General features: G+C 45.6%; 1 protein-coding gene across 1 annotated transcript in view; it reads right to left on the bottom strand.

The window, feature by feature from the left end:
- Positions 1–27,573, bottom strand: part of RRP12 (ribosomal RNA processing 12 homolog) — a 521,209-nt gene that overhangs the window by 187,466 nt on the left and 306,170 nt on the right. Inside the window, exons 20-22 of the mRNA XM_078643584.1 lie at positions 15,447–15,540; positions 14,833–14,991; positions 5,976–6,056 (exon numbers count right to left, since the gene is read on the bottom strand). Coding sequence (XP_078499710.1) covers positions 5,976–6,056; positions 14,833–14,991; positions 15,447–15,540 — 334 coding nt within the window. The remainder of the gene's footprint in view (positions 1–5,975; positions 6,057–14,832; positions 14,992–15,446; positions 15,541–27,573) is intronic.

The raw sequence follows: 27,573 nt of genomic DNA, 5'->3' as shown, positions 1-27,573 counted from the left end.
ACCTAGTTAAAACAGAACTGTGCGGCTGACCATGGTCCGTTCCACTAATTGGGATAAATTGGAAGAGAAGGTGGAGACACCGTGCATGTACTTTATGGTGTAAATATGACCAATACACCTTAGATACTGGTGTTGGTTTTATGATAATGTTTTTTTGAATTTATTGCACAGATGGCTCCAATGGTAGCTTGTACATATTGTAGCTACACCGTGATCTGCTTTGTTTTTTAGAATAAGGCGCCATTTGGACCATATTCTTTAGAAGCACCTTTGAACTTAGAAATGATAAAAGAGGTGAGAGATATAGACTGGTTAATCCCCATATTACTGGGATAGTATGGTATTATTGTGCCCTCTTTCTCAACATCGAGGCCCCCAAATAGGATAATTCTTTGATACCCCTTTTCAATCCTTGGACTTAGCAATGATTATTCCTCAATGTAGAGCCCTAGACTTTGCAATATCTTTGAGATCTAGTGTCCTGTAAACTCATTTTCTCATTGCGCACTCTTCCTATGTGATCTGGAAGTTTGAGTCAATGGGCTATGGGGTCTCTACATCGTGGCACTGTTTTATCCTACTAAATTTCTTTCTTTTTGATTCTATGACATATTTCCATATATACAACTTTTTCTTCTCTCCTCATTCTTGCTTTATTTTGTTTATATTGGTTAGTATCTATGTGCCTTATGAGTATATGGTGTGTGTGAATGGTGTAAAAAATATGTTGACTCTGCACACTATTGACCCAGAGATGTAGTGTTTTATAATGGTTTTATATATGGTATGTACAGTTTTATACATGTTAGCGGTTGACAGATGGGACAAATAGCACATCTGTTGTAATAGGCATTAGATGTTTACTTTTGTATTTTGTTTTGTGCTTGTCCCTTTTCTCTTTTATTTGGTAACTTATTTTCTTTCCCCTTCTGCACTTTCCAAGTGATGGTACGCGTTGTTAATATTTCTCATATGCCTGAAATCTTAGTATATGTATATTTATGGTGTGTTTATGTGATACGTTTGTGATTTGTCTGTCTAAATTGTTTTTATGTGTATACTTTCTGTACTTCTTTCAGCCCTGACGAAGTTCAAACGAACGAAACGCGTTAGATGACTGTTTTAAAAAAGATTGAAAAGAATAAAGAATTTTGGACTAACTTGAAGCTTCTCTGTACTCTGCTTTTTGGTGCACCGTCCTTTTCTACATAAACTTGAGGTCTATGACCGGTCTCCTTTTCCCAAACTTTCTTTATGAGGAAGAAATTGGAATAGAAGCCTGCCCCTCGTTGACTGAGAGGAACTTTTTCTATCGCCCCCTTTTGCAGCAAGATCGAGATTTCCTGATTTAGTAAAGGAAGATGGTGATGTATTTTCCTGGAGGGAGGATTCCGAGGAGGATTCTGAACAAATTCCAGGCTGTGGCTCAAACAGATGATGTCTAGTACCCATTTGTCCTTTGTAATGGCTTGCCATGGACTCAGAAAAGGAGAAAGATGATGGGACTGCAGATGCTGAAGTCGAGATGAGGTGTCTGGCGGAAGAGAAACGTCACTGTTTTCTAGATGGGTCTTGCGATTTTCCTTGTGCTGAAGACTTAAGTCGAGCTGACTGTTGGCTGTATGAGACATTGGAAGCCAGTAAATACTGCGGTTGTAGCAGTCCTCCATATTGTGGTCTGTAGGATTGTTGGGAATATGGATGAAATCTGTAGGACTGATAGGACGATCTTTAATGGAAATGACCTCATCCTCTTCCCCCAACAAAGGACCAATAAAGTCTTTGTTGCAACATGCCCAAAGAACGAGCCGTCTCAGTATCCTTTGATATCCTGAAGTTCTTCGTCCACATGTTTCCGAAACAGATTTTTCCCGTCAAAGAGCATGTCTAACACTTTCGATTGTACCTCAGGGCGGAAAGACGTCGCCCTCAGCCAGCCCTGTCTACAGAGAACAGTGGCTCCTTCCATTTTTCTAAAAGCAATTAAAGACAAATCCATTGCCGAGTCAATCACTTCAGGTGAAGCTCTAGCACCTTCCTGTAGCAGGTCTTTTGCTTCCTTCTTTTTGTCTTTGGGAAGATATTCAAGAAGAGGCGCAAGATCTGACCATAACTGGCGGTCATATCGCCCCAAGATTGCTAGAGGCCTTGATAGAAGTGGCGGCCATAGTAGCGAAGCGTCTGCCTATGCTGTCAAGCCATTTGCCTTCTCTGTCCGGAGGCACAGAACAAGGACATTGACCAATCAAACACGCCAGAGCTGAATCGGTTGCCTTGTATTTCTTCTCCATCCTCAGCAAAACAGCTGGAACCAAGGCCGGATTCTTCATAATCTTTAACCCCTGGCTCCATATATAATTCACAATGGGTATGAATCGAACAGACGTCTTGGCCAGATCCTTAAAAGCATAAAGGAAGCATTCATTTTGAACTACAGGCAAAGGCAAATCAAATCTCCTAGAAGACCTCTCCAGTAGTTTGAGAAAGCCCCCAATATCTCCCGGAGGAGAATTTGCTGGAGGAGGGGAAGGTGGCGGCTAAGATGGAGCCACGTAATCATCCCACTCCTGACCAACTAATTCAGGATCGTGAGTGAGCTGACCTTCTTCAGATTGATCATCAGCTTCACTCTCTATGTAATCGTCCTGAATTGTAATGCATCAAGGAGACTGTCTCTCTTCCTGCCCAGCAGGTGGTGGAGCAACCACTGGCAGTACTTGAATGCTTCTGTCTCCAGGCGTCAGCGGAACAGGAGCACAGAAATCGCTTGAAGTAATCGTTTAGCATGTGTCTCCGTTCGGAAACCAGGGAAGTTGGCACCAGCTTGGAATCCCTTTTAACGTCCTGAAACTCTTGGTAAGCCTCATATGGATAGTATATCTGAAAAGAATCGCAACGCTGAGCCCAAGGAGGACCTGTGAAGGAGTAGTCCCCTTCCAAAATTCCGTGTCCTGCCCCTGTGCCTCCTCTTCCACACATCTGTGTCCTGGCATTTAATCCTGAGCTGGGAAGGGCTGTAAGCTGGACCAAACAGACTTTCAACTCCCAATTCCTCCGTATCCAGAAGGTGAGAAGAAGGCAGAGTTGAAATGTTTGACAAAGACAACAAACCTGGAGACTTCTGGATATAGTGGAGGCTCCTAAAGTCCTGTTTTTGCTCCATCGACGACGAAAGACGTGTGAAGGGAATTGTCTTTGAAACCAGCAACAAAGAAGGTGATTTAAAAACTGTTGCCGGAGTGGTCATCAACAGAGCTGTCGTCGGCGCCGGTGTTCCCGTCGAAGGGGCCGTAGGCGAAATCATCGACGCAGAGGTCGTCTCCCTCGAAGCCATCAACGATGCCATCGACGAGGAAAATGTTGTCACCGTATTCGTTGACAAGGCAGTCACCACAGCCGTCGTTGAAGCGTTTGTCGCCAAAGACACTGATGTAGATGGTAGCTGGATTTCTCGACGACGGGTCAGTCGACAGAGCTTTTTTCATCGACTCAGCCTGTTTTAGAGGTGTGACAGGCAGAGAAGCAGCAGTAGATTTCTTCAAGCCAGAACCTTTTTGTTTTAGAGCTGCTTTATCGACAGATGAGTTTTTTTCCGCCTTTAACCTTTAAGAATCAGCCTTCATGGAGGTAGAGTTCTCATTTTTACAATTCCTCTCAGCTGAGGATGGCCCAGGGCTCTCTTCCACATCAGATCCAGAATTAGATTTAGATTTTTTCTTCTGGAGCCACAACAACCACCTAGCTTCTCTATCCTTTAGAGTCTTGGCTGAAAAGGTTCTACAATACTTACAGTCCTTGGCTGTATGCTTGGGATAAAGGCAATACAGACAGTCTTCAGAGAAAGGTCTTGCCTACCCACAGAATCTGCAGGGTCTAAAAAGCCTTATCTTAGATCCCTCATTGTTAAGTAAAGAAGAGGAATCAAACAGTACCTTGCAGTAATTAGTAGTGTCAAAAGTTCACAAACTGACAAACCTGAGCAGAGCTCCGGGGGACTCCCTTACACAAGACGTGCGGTTAGAAATCTGAGAACTGGTGGCTCTCCTGGGGAGTTGACGGCTAGGGCTCATCTCTGCTTGGTCAAAGTTTGGACCTACATAAAGAGGTTGACGAATATTAAAGTTTTTCTTTTCCTGTGGTGGTTTCTAATTTACTTTTATAGTACTTCTTTTCTATCTACCGCGAGGCTCCCACCATGATGACGAGGAAGATACAAGCATGTGAATCTATGTAAAATTCAATACTGCAGAATCTTTCGGCCTCTGTCTACTACCATTAGCTATACACCTCCTGTCATTCGCGATTGGCAGCCCCCTTGAGAAAACTGCGCTGGAGCAGGTAGCATAATCCCTAAAATACAACTGATTTAATAAAATGGAAGAATGACTAAATATAGTGGTGTACAGTAGCTACAGAAAACAGGATAGGAATTCATGCAAAGCAAACGCAAGGTTTCGTGTGCAACTAAAATGGAAAATAAGTGTGAAGCTTTTCAGCAGAAAAGGTACTGGATTGTTTGTGCTCTCCAATGGATAAAGAACAGGAGGGCTGCATTAGATGTCCCAAAGATTGCCAATAATGCTTGAGCAAATTTGTAAAATTACTACTTTTCTTACGTAGCAAGTTCTTTATATCACAAAACCTCCTACAGTACGATTAGGACTAGTAGTCAATTTTAACTATAAAAAAAAGGAAAATGGAAGATGCTATTAGGCAGGGAGGCAATTGAGAAGTTCAAGGCATTGAATGAAGCTGTGGCCTTGCTGTCGCCACTTCTTCAGAGGAATTCTATAAAGGAGCACAAAAAAGCAAAAACTGTTTTCTTCACAACTTACAAGAAACCCACAAAAACGCTGGCCAAATACTGTACATACAACTCTGATCTCAAATCTCCCACTCCAAGGAAAAATGTCTTGCATCTGGTCAGAGGCATCTGCCAACAACTCAGTCCCCGGGCTCTCACTTTCTATTCCTCTGCACGCCGCCAGAGTGATTTCAAGTTGCCTACCTTGGCTTCAGCTGAGAAGGCTAATTAAGGATATTTGCTGAACTATTAAAAACTATTCCTAGAGAGAACATGAGGGGTAACAGGGATTATTTAGCAGACAGGTACAGTAAGGTCCGAGGACCAGGAGTATAATTTAGAAATGATCCCTTATGTTCTTGAACAAAATGCCATTATCAGCTTTTATCTAGAAGCATTCCAGATGCCAAAGAGTAGCAAAATCAGATTCTTAAATAAGCCCAGCTTACTGCTGAACTGATGGTGTGTACGTTTTTTTATTCAGCACTCATAACCTTGCTATTTCCATCATAGCTCAATCATTTTGGTTTATGGTACAGTTTTACAGTAATAGAACAGTAAAAGTGTCCTCTTTCTGCACATTATGCTCATCAGATTGAGACCTCAGTCTTGTAGCATCTCAAACCAGCGAGATGTGCAAATGTGACATTGATATAAAGGACCAGCTACCCAGACAGATGAGCATTAACTTGGGAGTACACACTGTAAATCAAACTAACATCGTACAATGTGATAAGCATTGTGCCACACTACTAAACATATGAAAATTCTGAAGATGTGAGCCTCTTGGCTTCTGGGGTAGTACAATAATATTAATCACCCTTCTTTGCAATTCAGAAGGGAAACACAAATGTATTTTCCTGCTCCATTGACCTAATGCTAGATAGTGACCTACGAGCTCATCTGCATGAAATATAAACCAATAAAATGAGTTTTAAAATCAAAACAATTGGAAGCCAGAGGTTGTGAAAGCCTTTTGGGACTGGACATGAGAACAAATTTATACTGCATTATCTGCAACATCTAACAGTGCAACAAAGAATGTATAGGCACGCTCACCCCACAAACTGAGCATACACCCTACCTTGTAAGAGCATTAATAGAATAATTGTCAAATATGATTAGTGTTAGAAAAAAAGCACAAACTTTGCATTTCACTCTTCAATCTTACCTCAGGAATAAGGGCTGTTATGAAGGCTTCATGGTCTGCCATTAGTTGCTTCACTACATGAATCAGGCACTTCAACCTTGGCTGCCAATAGAAACATAAATCAGATAAAACAAGAAGTCACGAACAAATATCAGATAGAGATGCTAGATTTAAAACTGCCCTTGTCAATACATGTTAGTCGTTCAGGATACCAAACAAACCACTTAGGAGCTTTAAATGGAGTTTAACATACATAACCATGCCAGCAAACAATGTACAAGGGCAAGGTATGTATGCCTGTCCACGTTCAACATAACAAATTAGTTATTTAGCACTGGTAATGATTTTTCTGGGAGAGACTGTAAATAACCGTGCATTCATCACCTTTTGAATATTCCCCCAAGTTTCAGACTGGATTCCGAAAATTGTGAGCAGTACCTCTGCGTGCCAGTGCGGCCTTAGTTCTAGTGGACCCAAGTGCCGCGTTCGACACTGTCTCTCACGCGATACTTTTTAAGCGCCTACAGGAAATTGGAATTAGGGGTTTGGCTTTGGCCTGGTTTCAGTCCTTTTTGGAGGGGAGGTCTATCCAGGTCTCGGTGCCGCCTTTTCACTAGCAGGAGTATGCCTTGCAGCAGGGGGGGGGCCTCAGGGCTCAATACTGAGCCCATTACTGTTCAACATTTATGTTCCACCCCTTGCGTTGGTGGCTAAAAGAAGAGGGCTGTCACTGGTGTCGTATGCGGATGACACCCAACTGGTGATCGCATTCTCTAAGAAATGTAGTGTTAACCTGGAAAAGTTTAAGGAGGACCTGCTAGAGGTTGCGGACTGGGCGGCTGCAAACTGCTTGCATTTGAACGCCAGTAAGTCAGAGGTTTTGCTGTTCGTGAAGGACCGGGATATGTGGTCCGAGCAGTATTGGCCGGATCGCCTTAAACCCGCTCCTTCGCCCAAAGAGGCAGTAAAGAACCTTGGTGTGTGGATAGATAGTTGTCTTACCTTTGAGACTTAATCGAAAGTGTTAGCAGGGGTCTGTTTTGGGCTTCTGCGAGGTTTGAAACCTCTGCTGGTTTTTTTTCCTCTGTGAGTGCGTCAAACCATCGTCCAGGCGACAATTTTATCGAGACTGGACTATGGTAATTCTCTATCTTAGGGCTAACAAGTCCAGTATCAGGCGCCTGCAGAGAATACAGAATGCAGCGGCACGCATTTTGGTGGCACTTCCGAAATCTTGCTCGGTTTCCCATGTTCTTCCTAAAGTTCATTGGTGCCTGTTAAAAAGCGAATCCAGTTTAAAACTCTTTGTGTGTCTCATAAGATTCTGACTCAACAGGCCCCTCTGGGGCTGGCTAACTTGTTAGAGTTCTATGTGCCGCGGCGCACCTTAAGGTCTACTGACCAAGCTTTAGTCAGTATTCCTAGAGTCTTTAGAGCTAGAGCCGGAGGCCGCTTTTTTCGCCGTCTTGCTGCGAAACTCTGGAACTCGCTTCTTGTTTCTATCAGAGGGATCCAGAACCATTTTACATTTCGTAAAGCCATAAAGACCTGGCTTTTCCCAGCCTGATCTCGATCTCTTTCCCTCCATGCTCACGCTCATGGTCTTTGGTCACGCTGGGACGCCCCGCTGCTGGGGTAGCCATGCGCAATACAAATCCGACTATAAATAAATAAATAGATGAGCACAATTCCCAGAGCGGGGAGGATGGGAGGGTTGGTGAGGGATCTGTGGCTAGACAGAATCTGTACCAGAAAGATCCTTGCCAAAGGCAAGTAACTTGTTCTTCTGATGAAGACTTCCAACTGCAGATTACTCACGTTTTGAATAGATACCAGAGCAGTACCTATGAGGAGGTGGGCCTATGAACTGGCTCAGACCAAAATGTCCAGTAGAACCAAGCGTGTGAAATACTCCTTTCAGCAACCAGGGCTATCGAGGCAGTAGTGCTTTGTGAAAGTATGGAGTGAAGCCCACGTAGCCAACTGGCATAAGTCCAGGACAGGAGCCCCTAATGCCAACGTAATGCCAACGTAGTGGCAGCAGCGCTGGCCCTGGTGGAATGAGCTTGTAATGCTTTAGATGGATTCTTTTTTCACATGGCATGGTAGATCATGATGCAGAGTGCAATCCAGCTGGAGATGGTCCTTTTCTGCACGGATAATTGTTGAAAAGGGGAGGAAATAAAAGGGGAAAAGGGCAAAAGTGGGACACCTCCCACGGTTCAAAGGTGTGCTGAAACTCCCATCACTTTCCTGAACACTTGACAGGCAATAGTGAGACCAAAGCGGAGCACAGCGAACTGAAAATGCTCCTGTCCCACCCGCAGGTTGCACCAATGGGCCTGCAAGATGGGTATATGAAAATAGGTGCACTGCACTATTAATGTCCGATTGATTGAGATTCCGTCACTTCTGGGGCGCTGTTTCTTGAACTCAGAAGTAAAAGTTGAGCAACAGAAAAAAGGACTGGGAGAAGCAGTCAGCCAAGACTGCAAGGATTTCCGTCTGGACAGGCTACACAGAAGTTCGACATTAGACAAAGGAGTACCAAGAGGCTTCAACCTGACACAGTGAAGTTGCTCTACACAGATTCATTTGTGGATGTGATAGGAGCTGAAATTGAGCCCTCGTAGTTACAAAGTTAGAAAAAGGATTCACAGTCCTTATATGGTCCTGAGGAGGCCACAAATGACCTGGCCAAAACACGTTGACCTATGGATTTGAGAAGTTCGCAAAAAGTTGTGAAACTGAATAGCACCAAGGATTATCAGTCTAAACACACCTAGCGAGAGATCTTTTTGGCTATAGGGCTTTTTCTGGTTTATTGTTTTTTGGGTTTTTTTACAAGTGGATTACCTTGTTATACGGACCCAAAGCACAAAGCAGATACTTGGGCCGTTTATTTCTGTTGTAAATTGATTTGCATATACAAGGACTGTGTGTGACTATTTGTGGTTTGACCATTTATTTAAAAAATGATGGTAGGTAAAATGTAAATCAAAATATTAAAAGAAAGAAGATACAACTTAAAGATCAGTACCTCCTGCTGATAGTGAAAGCTACCAGGGCAGAGAAAACACTATTGTATGAGAAAATCCCTAGGCAACTGATTATTTACTGCAATATATGTGGCATACATATATAAAGGCCAAGTAACCTAATAATGTTAAAAAAATAACTAATTTATTATCACAATTTGAATCTAAAACCAATAACATAAACCAACAGACTATTCAAAATGTTGTTCAAAACTACAAAGCAAAAACTCCATTTCACACCTTTCAGTCATACAGTCATTCACACCCAAATGTACCTGTATATAGATATTAATCACAGTGATATTTGTACATTTACCTTAAAGACTATGATGTGTTTAGTCTAGAATATTATACAAATGCCTAATTTCAATATTTACAAATAGTATTATATAGAACATATCAAAGTTTATAGCACTTATTTACACAACAATTCATAAATTAAATTGGAAGATTAGTGGCGTAGATTATTCATGATTCTTCGTTGGATTGAGTCTACGCACGTTTCGGAGACCCAAGCATCTTCATCAGTAAAGCCAGAATTGAAATAAGATACCAGCAGGGAGTTCAAAATCCAATGTGGAGCAGGGAAGAGACAGTGGTTGGACAAACCGCCTAACTAAATGGCTCTCAAAGCCCAACTTAGGATGTAATGGCCACATTTCTTGGTTATAGCTTGGTATCTAAGGCGTCACCGAATGAATACTGAACCTCCGAATCCGCAGCAGTGCGTCCTGAGCCTCCAACCGCCTGCACTCACTTCCTGCCTTAGGCATTAGTTTATCAAAGTGTAAATATACCCTCTTTTACGTGAAACGTAACTTTGCTTATGGAGGTGTATGACATCTTCATTTTTTTTCCTACGGTGTTGCCTTACACGAAGTCAAAACAAGGTTTTGTTGCCTTTTTTCAGTGACACATTTTCTTAGGTCTGCATGGAGATCACACTTCTAAATGTGAATGGGAAGCAAATTGTTGGGATTGGTATTTCGGTGGAAGTGATAGTGCACATCTGATGAAAGTGGCATACACATGGCTTTGTGTGCAGCAACCATCTTTTTTAATTTCTGCCTTATTTGCAGATCTTTAATCTTGTAGTTTTTTTGTGTTTTCTCTAATGCATAATACCCCTTCTACTGCATTATTTTGTTCTCCATCAACCAAAAGTTGGTTTTATCAATGTGCCTATTTGGAGGCAATGAGTTGCAGTTATCATGTAAGGGCTTATAAACCATCTTCCATTTATTGGGTGAGAGTGCATGCCCCACCTTATGGTTCTTTGCATGGGGTGCTTGTTGCTTTGTGCTGCAGGGTAAAGGGGCACACTGCCTGTAATTTCTCTGTAAGGGTGCAGATGCCGACTAACGGTTTGAGTTGTCTCCAGTTCCTTATTTTGTTTAGATGTAACACACATGCAACCTGTTGCTGAATGATGGTGTAAGGAGAGTGGGGGAGGAGAGGATAACATGTACATAAACACCCCTAATTTGCCAATCCAGACAGCTACTGGATCATGGCCTATCAGCACCCTGTGCTGTTCTCAGAGCGTGGGTCTAGGTAGTATCATCAGATACGAGGCAGAAGGTTGGCTGCCAGCTGTTTTTGGTAGGGGGTATATGCAGCTGCTGGGCAGTCTGGAGAGGAAGGTCTGAAAGCGGTCTTTTTTCTTGGTTCCAAAGGGGAAGATTTAATTTAACAGTAAGATGACAATCAACCCTTTGTTGATGACTTTTCCTATTACCTCACTGAGGTGTTGTCGTTTAAACGTCAAAAGCCAGGGGAAATGCTTCCTCTTACCCAATTTATTTCTGGTTGTATTTGACATTGAAAGGGTCAAAAGCTTTTCTGTCTCGGCCCAGAATGAAAACTGTGCTGAAGACTGAAAACCAAACATAGCCTCACTGTCCACAGCCTCTCTTTACCCAGCTGCGTCACTGACTGGCCCACTTTTATTTCTGACCTTCAGTCTCTTCTCATGCTGGGACTGCTCCTTATTTCTGTCCCACAGTCTCTCCTTATGCTGTCAATGCCAGGTCCTCTCTTATTTCGAGCCACAGTCTCTCCTCACGCTGATACTGCTCCTTAATTTAGTCCGGAGGTCTCCTTTCACCGTGCCTGGCCCTGTTCTTATTTCATTCCTGCTGCCTCCTCTTCTCATTGACAAGAAGTGTCTTCATTTCTGTGCTGTAGTTTCACCTGGTCTCTGTCAGGCCTTTCCTAATTTCTGACTCCGGTCAAGAAGGCTTATATTGCACAATTGCTCACCAAGACAAAAGTGCAACAAAAAAAGTATTATTAATCACATAGGCAAAACCTAATGCATTTACCAATGCTCTTGTCTTTGGTTTACACTCAGAGCACTGCCCAACTACTGCTCTTGTTACGCTTTTCTCTTTATGGGTTTGCTTTGGGGAAGCACTTTTTTATTATTTGTTTCGTATCCACCGTCTTTGGTGCGTGTTCAGCTTCGCATCCCATCACTACTTGTATTCCACTGAGCTGTGCCGTCCCCTTACAACCACCTCAAGCCCATCACTACTTGTTATCTTCAGTACCCATCGAGTTCACTTAATCTCTCCATGCCTTCTTTCCAACACCATGTCCTGCACATATTTGTCAGTGCTTCGGTACGATCGCGGTTTGTTTAGAAATTTCTTTCTTTTTAGTTCTCTTTATTCCAAAAACATGTAGTGTTGCTCAGCGCTGATTCTTTCTCCATTTCCCCCAGAAATACCTAAATATTTATATTCTGAAGTTCTGCTGTTTCACTTCCTTATTTGGTTGCTGGAGCTATTCTTTGTCCTGTTCCAGAGTTCTGCTAAAGCTACACTAGCAGCCTCACCCCATTCTTGCTCCGCCTCCCTCAGCATCACTCCCCTTCCGCCAGGTTCACCAGGTCCAAAGTCAACAACCTTGGTGGCACAACATATCCAGGGTACAGGAAGTGAGGATGGCATAAGCCATATGAAAGCTTAAGGTTCCAACAAGACCTTGAGCTGAGCCAGAGTCCGTATTCAAACTCGAGACTGGCTCTAGCTTTCAGTGGTTCGACCACCTCAAATCCAACATGTGACAACCTGCGGCAATCACTCTAAGACATTTAGGAAAGCTGGTCCGTGCCCAAGATTCTGCATTCTTTGTTAACGAGTTAGGTTAGTAACAGTTGCAACATAGGGACATTAATGGGTAAATCGTGCCATACATTGACTACTTTAAATAGTGTAACGTTCTATTTTGTAAACCATTGTCATCGCGGAGTGGATGAGACTTGTTTTTAGATTTTTTTTTTAAATCCAGTTTGTTTTATCGTGGGATCTGGCACCTCCATAGAGGACGCTGTCCATGTATGAAGTATTTGACGGTAAATTACCAGGGGCATTGTCTGCCAGGCCTGCAGACCTTTGTGTACACAGTACCAGCACCTTATATATGAGAGCAATCAAGAGTAGTGCACAAATGTGTGACCTAATGACACTTATTCTTCAGTCCTTGTTTGAACTCAGGAGTCATCTACAGTGTAACTGCTTCAGAAGCCTTTGACCGTGTTCTAGTCTTTTCCCGAGCAGAGCCATACAGTCTTACGCATTATGATCAGCTAAGAGTCACTACCCTATGTGTCATATATACGGATCAAAGACAGCGTTTTAATTAATGACCCAGAACCACCACTCAGTGTATGCTTTGGGTACAACCCACAAACACTAACATCCCAGGATAATGTGCTGCATGCCTAAATACTGATAAAGGTCCAAGCCAATGCTTGTTTAATAAAATGTGATAAACCTGCTTAACAAAGTAGGTGTGATTTTTCAGCAACTGAGAATGCAACAATGCCCATCTTTCCTGGTACAGTCACTTTCTATGTTCACTCAATGCATTACTCAGTTTTCTAAGTTTACAGCTCTTTAAGGAATAAGAGTTTCAACAAGACTTCCTCTACCTCGAACACAGAACTAAGATGGAGTTGCAACATCATGTGCAAATTCTGTCCTTTTGGAATCAAGACAGCCATTAAGTGTGTCTATGTCTATGGTTAAATGTGTAAATTAAGGATCGCCAAGAAGGTTTCCATAGTAGTTCTGTCAGCATCCAAGTCTCTGCATTTGATTGCACTTTTATATTGTCCATTGATACAGAGCTCACTTTCCCAGTTATCTGCTACTCCTATTTGTTATGGTCAGCTAATATATCTTCCTTCACAAATGGGAAAGAGCTAGTCCATTAATAAAGAATTAATTACTTCTTATTATCAGGCTAAGATACAGACACACAACACAAACAACCATGTTGTATAAATGACTATCCTGGTCAACAGTACAGCAGTGTTATCACATAAAACCCAAATGAGAAGTCCAGTTCATCTCTAGTAGCAACTTATCACAAAAGATAGGTGCAAGAGTACATGCCCTATTAAAACTATGGAGTCAATATACCAGACCGCAGACTTCTAGAACAACACAAGTACCATACTGAGGGTTCTGCTAGGCTTACCTTAGATTTCACCCTTCAGCTGCCAAGTGACATTGTTTAGGTTGCCTTCATTGCAGCTGCAAGATTACGAAGTTTCTGTCTTGATCCCTTATACATTTTTTTTTTTTACAAACATGGATCAACTGTATGGTTGCCTATTGCTTACTCACATTTCATTTTTGTGGATGAATGTGAGTCTTTAATGAAAAGTTGCAATCACATTTTTCTAATTCATCGACACAATAATACTTACAGGGGCCAAACTCTTAAACTAGGACATCAGAGCAACAGTCTTGCTTTGCAATTGCCAATTCTTAATTATTTTACCTGTTTCAGAACTAAATTGGAGTATGTGTCTGTGTTGAGGCTTCAGACACTCCAGGGGATCCACACATTTCTAAAAATCACACTCCTGATTATCACCACTATTCCCAAGCTCACCCTAATGTATCCCTTGCAGTCACTGTTTGCCTTTTCTCTAAGATTTCTGAAACCTGATAGCTCAGATAATACTACCAAGAGTGACACACTTTGTGTGGCAAATGAAAAACATGCTTACATGCACTCGAAGGGGGGACAGGGCTGGTGGTGGATCATTGATTAAAGATCAAGAAGGGGGCGGCCAACTTGAGATGTAGGTGGATAAATCCCAGGGATGGTGAAATGGAAGAGATGAGAATTTAGCTAGTCACGCACATGTGCCATTTTCTGCTAGGCCAGCAACTCCAAAGGAGAGGGCACACAGTCAAGTCTGATCATCTCCCAAAGATATCATTCAGAAAGAAGGCCAGGCTTTTTCTACCATGACAAACCCCAACAAGCAACACACAGATGAAGGAGACACCCAACATATTTTTCACTGTAGCAAATAAGACCTTATGGGTTGAAAATAAAGAAACAGGAAACTGTGCCTCACAGGGGATTGGGACTATGAACATGCAGGAATATATCCCCATGTCCTGTCTTGCTGCCTTCAGATACCAAAGTGCTGCAATGGATTGTTCTCCTGCACCAGAACAGTCTACTGCGGAACAATGAAAATATATACGTCTTTACCTCACTATTACAATACACTTCACAAATTTTCCTCTGCAAAGGGGGTCAGGAGATGGAAGGAATTGATGTATTGGCCACCAAAATTGCACCCTTCCGTCTCAGCTAACAAAAGGATTCCAGTTATGATAATCACAACAAATTTGCTTTTACTTGAATCAACTGATCTTAGGCACATAATCAGTAAACTCCTAATATAAATGAGACAATTTGGTGTGAAGTGATTAAATAAAAATAAGATGCAATATGAATTATAAGAGGCGTGGAATAAACAAATATAACATGCAGTGTGAAACACAGATTATGATCACTAGGCTTACCCTCTTTGCAGGTGAAGATGCACTCTTAAGCGACCCTAGTAATGTTTTCTTGAGATCCTCTAAATTATTGTTAACAAACGATTTGCATGGCTCTCTCTGCCCCCCACAGATCTCCTCCAGCACACGGTATGCTTTCTTCTGTACTCCATGGTCTTTATTCTATCAAGAAAGAGATGGCACAGATGAGACAAAAGGCACAGCTTTATGCATGTTTTGTGCGAATCATGAACCAGGGCCTAAAATGCATCACAGCGGGGACAGCCAAGACAGAAGGGGGATATAAGAAGGTTAAAAACACTTCATATACATCACTAATAAAATATTGCATAGTCAGCATACACTTAAAAGCAGGAGAAGTTCTATTTCTAGACCAAAACTGGCAAGTTTAACCACATCTGCTGTCCTCCATTTAGTGACTTTGTGATCCACATGCAGTCTGTGGCACCCATCTTGTAAACCATTAACAGCCTTATGCATTGTGGAAGCAGTACTATACGGTGCCCTGCCTTAATAGTAAGACAACTCTTTGATTACTGCCTGATCCACTGCCTGATTCCGTCTCAAGTAGCCAATATCTGCAGAATGTGTTTTTTCAGTAACTGAGCAGGTCTTACCTCTAGGTAGGGGAGAATGATGTGATAGGTCTGAGTCATAGAAGCTTCATCTGCATAGGGAGCCATGGCTACAATGAGATCAAATATGGACAACCTGCAAATTTTAAAACAAAAAGCAGAAATTTAGAGACTATCTGATCAGAAACATACATACGAGAGTAGAAACTAGCAGTTCTTTTAAAATTAAAAGTCTCACAAGGTTATAAGTAAATTAATATTCAGGATGAGAAAGTGGAGCAAACTTGGTGGGAATGAAGGCGAAAGGGATTCTTTAAGGGGAAATATTGCACTAGAGAAAATACATTGCCTGTGGTACCATGCACTGTCAAAGCCAACAGGGTTGGCCTCGACCGAGTAGTTACTTTTTTACTGGAAGCATTTGACCTAAAAATATGAACAAACATGCCACCACCTAAACGCGATGACAATATCCTATAAAAAGAACAGTACATTTAGTTCCTAGCAGGGCGACGTACTAGAACAGATATAAAACCCTTTTCCTTTTTAATGCTGTAACAGCGTAAGGAATATGCTACTTACCAGTATGCATCTGTTCTTGGCATGTAGGGCTGCTGACATTCATATCTGTGCATAGATCGCCGCCTAGTGTTGGGTCCGGATGATTGCACATTGTTGTCCTGGAAGAGTCTTCGAAGTATCACGAGATAGGTGGCTCCTCCCCTGGACTACAGTGCGCATGGGCATCCTCTCCATCCTCAGATTGTTTTTCGCCATTGTGGCAGGGATGGAGTATGATACAGAAAGTGATGTCCATGCTAAGAATAATTCTGAGTGCTACAGCTGCGACGGGCACCGGGGAGGAGGGAGGGCGATATGAATGTCAGCAGCCCTACATGCCAAGAACAGATGCATACTGGTAAGTAGCATATTCCGTTCGAGGCATGTGGGCTGCTGAATTCATATCTGGAGAAAACAACTACGGGGCGGCTCTAATCAGCAAGGCTGAGCCAAAATACCAATAAACAGAAGAAAATGCCAGTGCTGATATAAATAAAATTCATACAACCAATGACCAAACCGGACTTGAAAATAATCATGAGCGGGGATAACTATTTAATAGTTTTTAGGTTTTGCCTAGCAATGCGTACGAAGTACGCATGCGCTAGCAAAACCTCTTGAGTTCTATGTCGGGTGATGACCCGCCTCTGTCTATCATTGGCTAGCTCCATAAATGGAGGCTAGCCATTGGGAGACAGAGGCTGTCAATCGCGCTTTCTCTTGAAAACGCGATTCGGGGGCGTTTCTGGTGTTTTTTTTAAGCCCCGCCCCTTTGTCACGGGCCGCACTGCGATTGGCTGCCGGCCCGGGACACCCCCGTGACGTCATTCCCGGGCCACGCTGTGATTGGCTGCCGGCCTGGGACACCCCCGTGACGTCAGCCAATCACAGCGCGGCCCGGGACCTGACTTGTTTTTTTTTAGCCGTCTCTCTCCCGCCCGCCCACTGTCCGTGTTCGATGCCTTCGGGTAAAGTCCGCCTCCTGGGAGCAGTCCGGTGAGTTTTAAAGTTCTCCGTGTCCCCCCCTCCCGCCGTCCCCCCCTCCCGCCGTCCCCCCTCCCGCTCTCCCCCTCCCGCTCTCCGTGTGGTCTTGTCTTCCTCCCGGAGCCTGGTAATGAAAGCCTAAGCAGTCCGGTGAGTTTTAAAGTTCTCCGTGTCCCTCCTCCCGCCGTCCCCCCTCCCGCTCTCCCCCCTCGTGGTCGCACTTTGATTCCAGCAATGTAAATAGGGGGCTTGGCTGAGGACTATCCAAGGGGGCCTTATGGGCAGTAATTTAGATTGGTGCAGTTTGGATTAGACGAGTGCCTGGTCTGCGGCTGAATTGAAAGTATCTCAAATGAGAGGGGTATGGATGACAGGGGTATGGCTGAGAATGTAGCAGCGATTCAAAGGAGATGTTTGTAATTTAATTGAGTGCTGGTTACAGGAGAAGGATAAATGCGATTGTGGTTCAGCTGAGAGTGCTTTACATGAGTGTGACTTGGCCGAGAGTGGCTTTGATGAGTGCGGTTTGGGTTAGATGAGCAGTGGTTCGGAGGAACGGGATTGAGGTGTGACTGAGTTGTTTACATGAGTGCTGTTTAGTTACACGCAACCTCCGATCTTCAACCCCGCCACGGCGCCTCAGATGTGGTGCTGACATCACATTCCTCCAAGCGCATTCCTGGCCCGTGCCTCCGGGGCACTGTTTTGGAGTTGAGCTCTGGCCCAGTTAGATTTCTGTAATTGGCAGGGCTCGCCGGAGAATAGGAACAGAGAAGTCTTTAAATCAACACCACATTTCGGAATACTACTCCCTCTGTCCTCCTCCTCCGGCGCTGGCTTCAGCTCCGCCCCGGGCCGCAGGGATGGGGGCTGTGGGACCCCCGCACTCCCCCGTCTGAGAGCAGCTCTTCGAGTCTCTCTGTCTCTCTCATACACACGCCGTGCTCGGTCTTCTCTGTCTGCCTCGGTGTTTCTCCGTGGCTCACTCGTCCCCTCGCACTCTCTTAGTCTTAACCCTTCCCTCACCCTGTCTCTCTGTGGCCGCCCCTCTCCGCTCCTCTCCTTCGCCAAGGCCCTCCAGCTCCTCTTTTTTAATGCTTTTCTTATCTGTCTCTTTCTCCCCTCGGTGCCCCTCTCTCTCTTTCCCCGCCCTCCGCCACTCCCTCTCTGCCCGCCCCTCTCACCCTTGCGCTGTCGTTTTTCTTCTCTTCTTGTTGCTCGCTCTCCCTTCTTGCTCGCTGCCGCCTGTCTGCCCCTTCCTCACTGTCAGTCCTGGCGCTCTGCACACTCTCCCCTCCTTCGCCCCAACCGACTTCCTTCGCACTGTCCCTCACTCTCTTCCTAGTTCTCGGTTCCTGCCCCTCACACTGTGCCCTGCTGCCCGAGCACCGCAGGGGGCACAAACAGGCACGGCATGGGGGCATGACCGGATACTGCACGGGGCACGAACTGTCAGCATGGGGGCACGGACTGGCACAACACGGGGGTACGGACTGGCACCGCAGGGGACACGGACCGGTACAGCATGGGGGCACGGACCGGTACAGCATGGGGGCACGGACAGGCACGGCAAGGGGCATGACCGGATACTGCACGGGGCACAGACCGGTACAGCATGGGAGCACAGACAGGCACAGCATGGGGGCATGGCCGGATACTGCGCGGGGCACGGACTGACACAGCATTCGGCCACGCACTGGCACAACACGGGACACGCACAGCATGGGGGCACAGACTGGCACAGCATGGGGCATGGCCAGGTACGGCACGGAGGCACGGACTGGCAGAGCATGGGGCATAGAAAGACAGTGCACAGGGGCGTAGGCAGGCGCTGGATGGATTCATTATCAGGCAGTGCACAGTGGCATGTAAAGGCAGGGTACAGGGGGATAGACAGGCACTGCATTGATACATGTCAGGCACTGCATTGGCATGGAAAGGCAGTGCACAGGGCGTGAGGAGGCACTGCAATGATACATTGTCAGGCAGAGCACAATAGCATGCGAAGGTAGTGCACAGGGGTGTGGGCAGGCAATGCATTGATACATTGTAAAGCTGTACACAATGGCATGTAAGGTCAGGGGCTAGACAGGCCCTGCATGTGCACAGCAACGTGGGCAGGCACTGCATTGAATCATCGTCAGTGCACAGGGCGTGAACAGGCGCTGCATCGATACATTGCACACTAGAGTATTAAAGGGCTGCTGAGACCCAGAGATGCTGTTGTGACCAGGTTATGAAGGCACCTAGAAGGCCAGAGTCAAACAAGCAGACCGTGGGCACCCAAAAAATGACATTGCAATAGAAAACTCGATCATAAATTGCTCTTACAATAGTGGAAAATCTGCCAGAATGGCGCATTTACCACCGCAGGAAAGGAGCATTGCGAGGGCCGTCCGTGCAACATGCAGTGAGAAAATACAAGCTCAGGAGTGTGTGAGTTTTTGCAAACATTTTCCAAACTGTTTGACCATCCTAGAAGTGGGCGGATGGATGAGTGGGCGGATGGATGAGGGGGCGGATGGATGAGGGGGCGGATGGATGAGTGGGCGGATGGATGAGTGGGCGGATGGATGAGTGGGCGGATGGATGAGTGGGCGGATGGATGAGTGGGCGGAAGGATGAGCAGGTGGATGAGTGGGTGGATGGATGGATGAGTAGGTGGAAGGATGAGTGGATGGATGAGTAGGTGGAAGGATGAGTGGATGGATGAGTAGGTGGAAGGATGAGCAGATGGATGAGTGAGAGGATGGATGAGCGGGTGGAAGGATGAGCAGATTGATGAGTGGGCGGATGGATGTGTGAGCGGATGGATGAATAGGTGGAAGGATGAGTGGATGGATGAGTAGGTGGGCAGCTGGAGGGAGGGACGAGGGAGCGGATGTATGATGAGGTCGGCGGGCGCCTGCTTTGATAGATGAGTGGGTACCGGAATGGTCAAGTGGGCAGCTGGGTGGGTGAATGAAGAGATTGGCAAGCGCATGCGTAGATAGATGAGCGGTTGGATCAGTGGCTGGGTGTTCAGATGGGTTAGATGAGTGGTTGAATTTGCTATTGTAAATGACAATGCCATTTAAGTTAAAAAAAACATAAATAAAAATAATGTCAAGAGCAATGCCTATAGCTCTAACTTTAACAAAGGCAAAACCATTGCATTGTAAATGCTTGTTTTTATTTTGGCAGTGTTTTGGAAACAAGAAGGCTTCTCTATTTTTCATTTACAAAGTGACATATTTACGAAAGGACACATATAACTTAAAGAAATAATTGTGGGTAATCAGTCAAACAATATTCCAGAAATTGAGAAACAATTAGTTTCGGCGTCTGCAAGAGCGACAAGAGTCCACATTTACCCCTTAGTCGCTAGTACAATACCTAGTTGTCCAAATTTTTCTTTAAAAAGTGTTGGTTCATTGATCCAATTAGGATTGTACAGTATAAAACTAATTGTTTCTCAATTTTTGTAAATGTTATGCGCAGACTGTGGCCGGTTCCTTTGTTTACCCTGTAGTATACACCTTGCTCACCTTGTAGTATATTGTGTACATATTTTAAGAATTCTATTCCCGTCACCGAGTGGTATGAATGTGTGTTGAATGCTTGTGATATGTCTGGAATATTGTTTGACTGATTACCCACAATTATTTCTTTAAGTTATATGTGTCCTTTCGTAAATATGTCACTTTGTAAATGAAAAATAGAGAAGCCTTCTTGTTTCCAAAACACTGCCAAAATAAAAAAAACTATTAAATAGTTATCCCCGCTCATGATTATTTTCAAGTCCGGTTTGGTCATTGGTTGTATGAATTTTATTTATATCAGCACTGGCATTTTCTTCTGTTTATTGGAATTCATATCTGTGCATAGAATGTATAGCAGTGTCTCCTTTAGCGGTGGTTACCCGTGCCAGCTGCAGCAGCCTGAAAAAGAGTCCTGAGTACAGCCTGTCCTACAGCTGCTTGCTGTTTGGAGTGTACATCTACGCAGTAGTGTTTGGTAAATGTATGTATGGTAGTCCATGTGGCTGCCCTACATATGTCTTCTAGAGGAATGTTTCCCAGGAAAGCCATGGATGCCCCTAACTTGCGTGTGGAATGCGCTCTTGGGGGAACTGTTAATGTGCGTTAAGCTTTCTGATAACAAATTTGTATGCACTTAACAATCCATCTGGCTATACCTGATTTGGAAATGGGGTTGCCTTTGTGTTGTAGTGAAAAGGCAACAAACAGTTTTTGTCCTGTCTATATAGTACAGGAGAGCTCTTTTACCGTCTAGGGTATGTAGAGCTCTTTCTGCCACTGAATCTGGATTTGGGAAGAACACTGGCAGTTCGATAGTTTGATTAATGTGAAATTGGGATACTACTTTTGGCATGAATTTAGGGTTTGTACGCAGTACTACTCTATTTGCATGAATTTGTATGAATGGCTCCTGAATAGTGAGGGCTTGTAGCTCACTAACCCTTCTTAGGGAAGTAATTCCCACCAGGAAAGCCACTTTCCACGTTAGGAACTGTATCTCGCATGAATGTAGAGGTTCAAAAGGTGGTCCCATCAGTCTGGTTAGAACCACGTTTAAGTTCCAGACAGGTGATGGTGGGTGTCTTGGAGGAATTACGTGTTTGAATCCCTCCATAAAAGCTTTAATAGCCGGAACCCTGAAGAGGGAAAGGTGTTGCCTGTTCTGAAGATAAGCAGCCACCGCAGCTAAGTGTATGCGGATGGAGCTATAGGCTAGATTGCATCTATGCAGATGTAACAGGTAACATATAATGTTTTGCGTAGATGCATCCAGCGGATTTATGTCATTATTGGTACAATATATGACAAACCGTTTCCATTTCGCCGCTTAGCAAGCTCAGGTTGTAGGTCTCCTTGCCTCCTTGATAATGTTCAGTCAGGAGGTAAGTTTAGGTAACCAAACTCTATGACTTCAGGTACCAGATCGCAAGGTTCAACTGTCGCGGATCTGGGTGCTGAATGTCTCCATGGCTCTGCGTTAAAAGACTGGGTGTTAAACGGAGCCTTTGATGAGGCACCACGGAAAGTTCTAGGAACATGGTGTACCATGGTTGCCTCGCCCACGTTGGAGCAACTAGGATGAGTGTCATGGAGTGTTGTCGCAGTTTGCGTGCCACTAGTGGTATGAGCGGGGCTGGGGGAAAAGCGTACGCAAACTTGCCTGACCAGTTTATGTGAGAAGCTGGCCTGATATATGATGCTCACTAGTTCTAGTGATCACCTTGTATCAGTCCAAACAACCCTTATGGTGATTGGTTGTAAGTCAACCTTATAGACCAGCTATCCTAATGGTAGCATGGACAAAGCAGTCTTAGGCTAAACTCTATTGGCATTTGAAGCCAGCTGTTTTACCACAATATAACCCCTTGAATACCAGATGAAAGGACACCACACAGGTTGTTATGAAAATAAACAATATATTTATTAATAACAAACACCTCTGAACTCTTTATGAGGTCAGAGGGCCAAGCACATGACAATCTCTTAGGAAAAATACGTTTAAGTTGCACGAATTACTATGGTGCCCTAGGGGCACGACAAACCATATACTAAGTAAGTGGAATGTGAAAGTCGAAAATAAGAATGGAGCTGTCCAGAGGCTGGAGGTTCGCTAGGACTACACTATCTTCACCTTAGGTAAGTAATAGGAGGCCCACGGGACGCGTGTGCAGAGTGTGAACTCACACACGAGATGCGTAACAACGTCTATGGACAGTACAGTTCATGTAAAATGTAAGTACGGACAATCCTGACTAGGTAGGACTAAAACGACTGTGGAACTGGACACTAGGACAGTTAAACTACCCTTGAGCACCGAAATGCTCTCGTTACCTCACCCACGGGCTGCGGGTGCAGAGGTGTCAAAGTGTGTCGGGTTCTTGCGTTGAAGTCTATGGAGCCTGGAAGAAAAGATGCTGCAGGCGACCAGGAGGAAGATGTCCGGTGCGATCCAAGGGTGGATCGGTGAAGAAGAAGACCTGAAAGCAGAGGGGACAATGTTCAAAGTCACTAGCCAGTGACTGGAGTGGAACCAGGAAGGAACCAGATGTCGTCGTCGCGATCAGGTGAAGAGTGGACGCTTGTCTCTGCAGCCACGTGGACCAGGAGGTGTCTTCGACGACCAGGATGGAGGCACGAGCTGTCCCACGCAGGCTCTCGCTGTCGGCGGTGTTGGATCCGGAATCGGCGTCAACAGGCCTTGGCAAAGGCAACCCACGCGGTGAGTGGAAACGGCGTCTGGAGTGGACCAGGAGGGTCCGGGGTGCTCCTCTTTTGGAAGGGAGCAAGGGCCAGTCTGGAGCAACCAGACCAGCAGTGAAGGTTTCAAAGTTCGTCGTCTAGGAGGCCACTAGCCAGCCGGCAAGTGACCAGACAACGCGTCAAGCAGCAGACAAGCAGAAGGGCCCCACGCAGATCTCCTGGATGCTGGAGGGCTGATCTTCGGTGCAGGAGCTGCTCGGGGCTGGGGCTTCTCAGTCCCCAAAGCACTTGGTCGAGTTTACCTCAGGAGTCGTGCTGGAAGCAAAGTGCAGGTTCTTTCAAGATGGCCGGTCCCACATGTCTCGTCGCACCCACGGATCTCAGCTGTGCTGCAGATGTAGGTAGAGGACGGAGAGGTCTGGGAATCCGGGTCTCGTCGCTTCTTGTAAAGTTTCAAGTCAGGATTAATCTAATTTGGAATGGGACCAGCTCCTACCTTTATCCTGCTAAAGGGGGCTGTACTACGACTAGGTCCCTCCTATGGGTGGGACCAGGAAGGGGGGTGGTTACACCCCCTATCCTTTGTCCGGTTTCACACCAGAGCCGGGGCAGGGATGCCCCAGCAACTGGTTTGAGCCGGTATATTCACAGGGCACCTTGTGTGCCCCAGGCATGTCTCATTCCTTTCAGGCCTGTCCTACCCAATACACAAAATTCTGTCTGGGGTGGTGCTAGCACCTCCCAAGGCAGGAAACCCTTTGTCCAAGCCTCCCTCGCTGGAAGGACTCCCAGCAGCAGGAGGACAGACTTGTGCCTGTGGTGGCAGCATCCATTTTGTGATGCCAAGGCTCGAGTTAACTTTAACCGGGGTTCTCAGTTACATACATGTCGTGCCCCTCTAGAAGGGTGGAATGCTACCCCGGTCGCCAGAATTGGCGAGGGGGTAGTATTCCAATTCGTTTGACACCTTACTCGACATGTTTTGATAATGTTATACCAGAGTTCGCATTTAACCGCGAGGTTGATAATGCACTTAATAGTAGTTGGTATAGCGTTATCATGGAACAGCTATTAGGACTTGGTTCCGCAAGCTGCAGACAGGCTCAGCTCATGCCAGAGCACCATCTCACATAATTCCAAGCACTCTGCCTTCAGGATTGTTAAGGCCTGCCATAGGAGTGACTGATAGGAGTATATGTGTCCATTTTAGGGTTAGATATAGGTATACTATATCTATAGCAAAGGGTGATTACACCGCCTTGCCCCAGCTGTCGTGCAGCCAGTTGTGTCAGTTTTAGATGGCCAGCCAGGGGTGGCATAATACATGCTTCAGCCCCTGGTAGGCCCTGGGTACACCTATGCCCTGGGTACCTAAGGTACACTGTACAGGGACTGATAAGGTGGCCCAGTACCAATTGGTAAATGCACCTAAAGTACATGGAGTCCATTTTAACAGAGAGAGCAGGAAGCCTGGGGTCCTGAATAGCAGGATCCCAGGCCAACTAAGTCAAAAACCAGCAAAACACTAGGCAAAAAGTTGGGGGTAACCATAGTCAGATATCCACCTTCCTACATAACCTCCCCCCCCCCCCCCAACTAAAGGAGATAAGGCTATCCTTGACCAGGTAAGCCTATATTGCCTAAGTGGCCATATAAGGAAGTACCAGCACTGGCATGGTTACCCCCTATCTCATGGTCCACTAAGCAATCCCTCACCCTAAGGGTATCTGAGGGTCTCCACCATAGGGAATCTCTACCTGTGGTGTGTTTTGGCAAAGTAAAAGGCTGGTGCTGAGATGGAGTACTGAAGTGAGGCTCCACTACTGTTGGGCTCAACTTCCTCCAATCACCATCCACCATATATGCCTTTCTTTCCATGACTGAGTTGTTTTGGGCTCTCAGGGTCAACCTCTGGCTACCTAAAGCTGGAGGCTGGGTCCCTCTGTTTGGCTTACTGGAGGGACAGGTCAGGTCTGGGGCCCTTAGGTCCCAAGTTTGGCTGTGCCCAGCAGAGTCCATCTGGGGGAGATCCCTAACTAAGTTTAAGGGGGATCCCTCAGGAGTTTCTAACTTTTTCACCTTGCTAGGGCTGCTAGCTGTGGTGTCCCTAATCTGCTGATGGGGTTGTTTTATTGGCCAAGGGGCCCTTTGGGGCTCACTGGCCTCCTTGACCTCTGTAGCCCTGGGCTGACTGAGGCAGGGGAGAGAGGGGCAGGTTACCAGCTCCAGACTGGGTCCCACCTTGGAAGGGTCCACTGACATCAGGGGCTCTGCCAGGCTAGGCCTGACTACCTCTCGGGCAGTTTCTTCACAAGGGGTAAGATCAGTTCCCTGAGGAGGCTGATCCTTTCTAATGTCTGGTGGGAGGGAGATTTCTCTTCCTCCTCAATGCTCTCTGTTTGTGTGGAGTGATCCATAGTTTCAGGCTTCACAACACAGGAATCAGTTTGAGTTTGGGCTGTGGCCATCACAGCCTCACCAACCTTTTCAGGGAGGGACTCAGTTTGGGTATGGGCTGTTACCATCACAGCCCTGCTAACCTTTACAGGGAAGGAATCTATTTGAGATTGGGCTGAGACTGGCACAGCCCTCCTAACCTGTTCAGGAAGATTTACCATTTTAGAATGGGTTTCTTGCTCTACCTCAGCCCAGGCTGAGATCTCTAAATCATTCCCCAGTAGGCAATCTACAGGCAAGTTTGATGACACTGCCACTCTCTTGGGGCCATTGACACCTCCCCAGCTGAGACTTACCACTGCCATGGGATGAGTTTTCTGCACTCCATCAATGTTTGTCACCTGGTATGTGGCACCAGGTATAAGTTGCCTTGAGGGGACTAGACTTTCAGTCACCATGGTGATGCTAGCCCCTGTGTCTCTATAGGCCTCAACTTTCAGACCATTGATGAGGGGCTCCTGTCTGTACTTGCCCAAAGTGTTGGGACACGCAGTGAAGTTGGCAAACCCCATGCCATTTTCACAGACAAGAGTATCTAAGTTAGGGGACCTGGTTAGGCCAGAGTCCCCAGGAACTCCCAAAGTAAATGCACCCGAATTCTTGGGGGTACTCCCACCACCTGGGGGATTACTACTAGTAGTAACAGGAGGTTTGGGAGTGTTACTTGGGGTATGTTCTCCTTATTGCTGTTCTTTGGGCAACTGCTGTCAGTTTTCCAATGGCCTACCTGTTTGCAGGCATGGCAATAAGGTTTCTTCTGGGTAGAGGAAGTGTCTTGGGACCCACCCCCATTCTTGGAGTTTTGGGGGCCTGGGGAAGTCTTCTCTGTAGATGTATCCCCACCTTTCTCTTGAGGCTTGGTAATCTCTTTCTTTTGGTCACCACCCTGATTCTTAGGTCTAATCCTGGTTCTGACCCATTTGTCAGCCCTCTTACCCAATTCTTGTGGAGAGGTCAGATCAGAGTCCACCAGGTGCTGGTGCAAAAGCTGGTTTTGACAGTTAAGTAAGATTTGCTCTCTCATTATGAGATTGTACAATCCTGTGTAATCAGTAACTTTACTACCCAATAACCAGCCCTCCAGAGCCTTAGTAGCACAATCTACAAAATCAGTCCAATCCTGAGCCTGAGTTTTCTGGGTGTCCCTGAACATTAACCTGTACTGTTCAGTGGTTAAGCCAAACCCATCAACCAGTGCATTTTTCAGGACTTGGTAGTTATTAGCATCCTCACCTCTAACAGTGAGGAGCTTATCTCTGCCTTTACCTTCAAAGGAGAGCCACAATATAGCTGCCCACTGACTCTGGGGTACCTGCTGTACTTTGCAGGCCCTCTGCAAAGCAGTCATGCATTTGTGGATGTCATCTCCCATCTTAAAGGAGGGCACCATTTTACTCAGGTGTCTATTATCAAAACTCCTGTCTCTATCCTTAGGGATATTGCTGCCACCGGTGGGGACTGCCCCACTCAACTGTTGCTCTCTAGCAAAGGCAAGCTTCTCTTTGGCAAGGGCAAGTTCTTCCCTTTGGATCCTCAGATTAACTTCCTTCATCTTTGCTTCATGTTCTCTCCACTGAGGGGAAGTCATTCTCCTCTGAGCAGATGCATGAGAGTGCACAGATCTATTGGAGTCCCTAGAAGGAGATCTATCTCTCCTAACCCCAAAGTTAGGCCTGATTAGGGTTAGTACTGGGGGTCCCCCAGTCCCTTCCCTATGCAGGTCTAAGTTGGCCCTTGTAAGTCTGCTGACTAAAGGTTGCCTATTGTCTGCCTCATCCTCAGAGGGTTCCTCTTCTTCCTCCTCCTCATCTACATCTTCTGTTTCAGGGAGGTTGGAGTCTGGGTCACCACGAGTACCTTCTAAGGGGGGCATGCTCCTATCTGGATTAGAGGGGTCTGTGTTAGCAGCCCTTCTTGCATCATATGTCTCTAAGAGACCTAACAGA

Source organism: Lissotriton helveticus, chromosome 5_1, assembly GCF_964261635.1.
Source record: "Lissotriton helveticus chromosome 5_1, aLisHel1.1, whole genome shotgun sequence".
NCBI lineage: Eukaryota > Metazoa > Chordata > Amphibia > Caudata > Salamandridae > Lissotriton > Lissotriton helveticus.
Note: the sequence above shows the minus strand (reverse complement) of the source record. Positions and strands in the feature narration are given on the sequence as shown.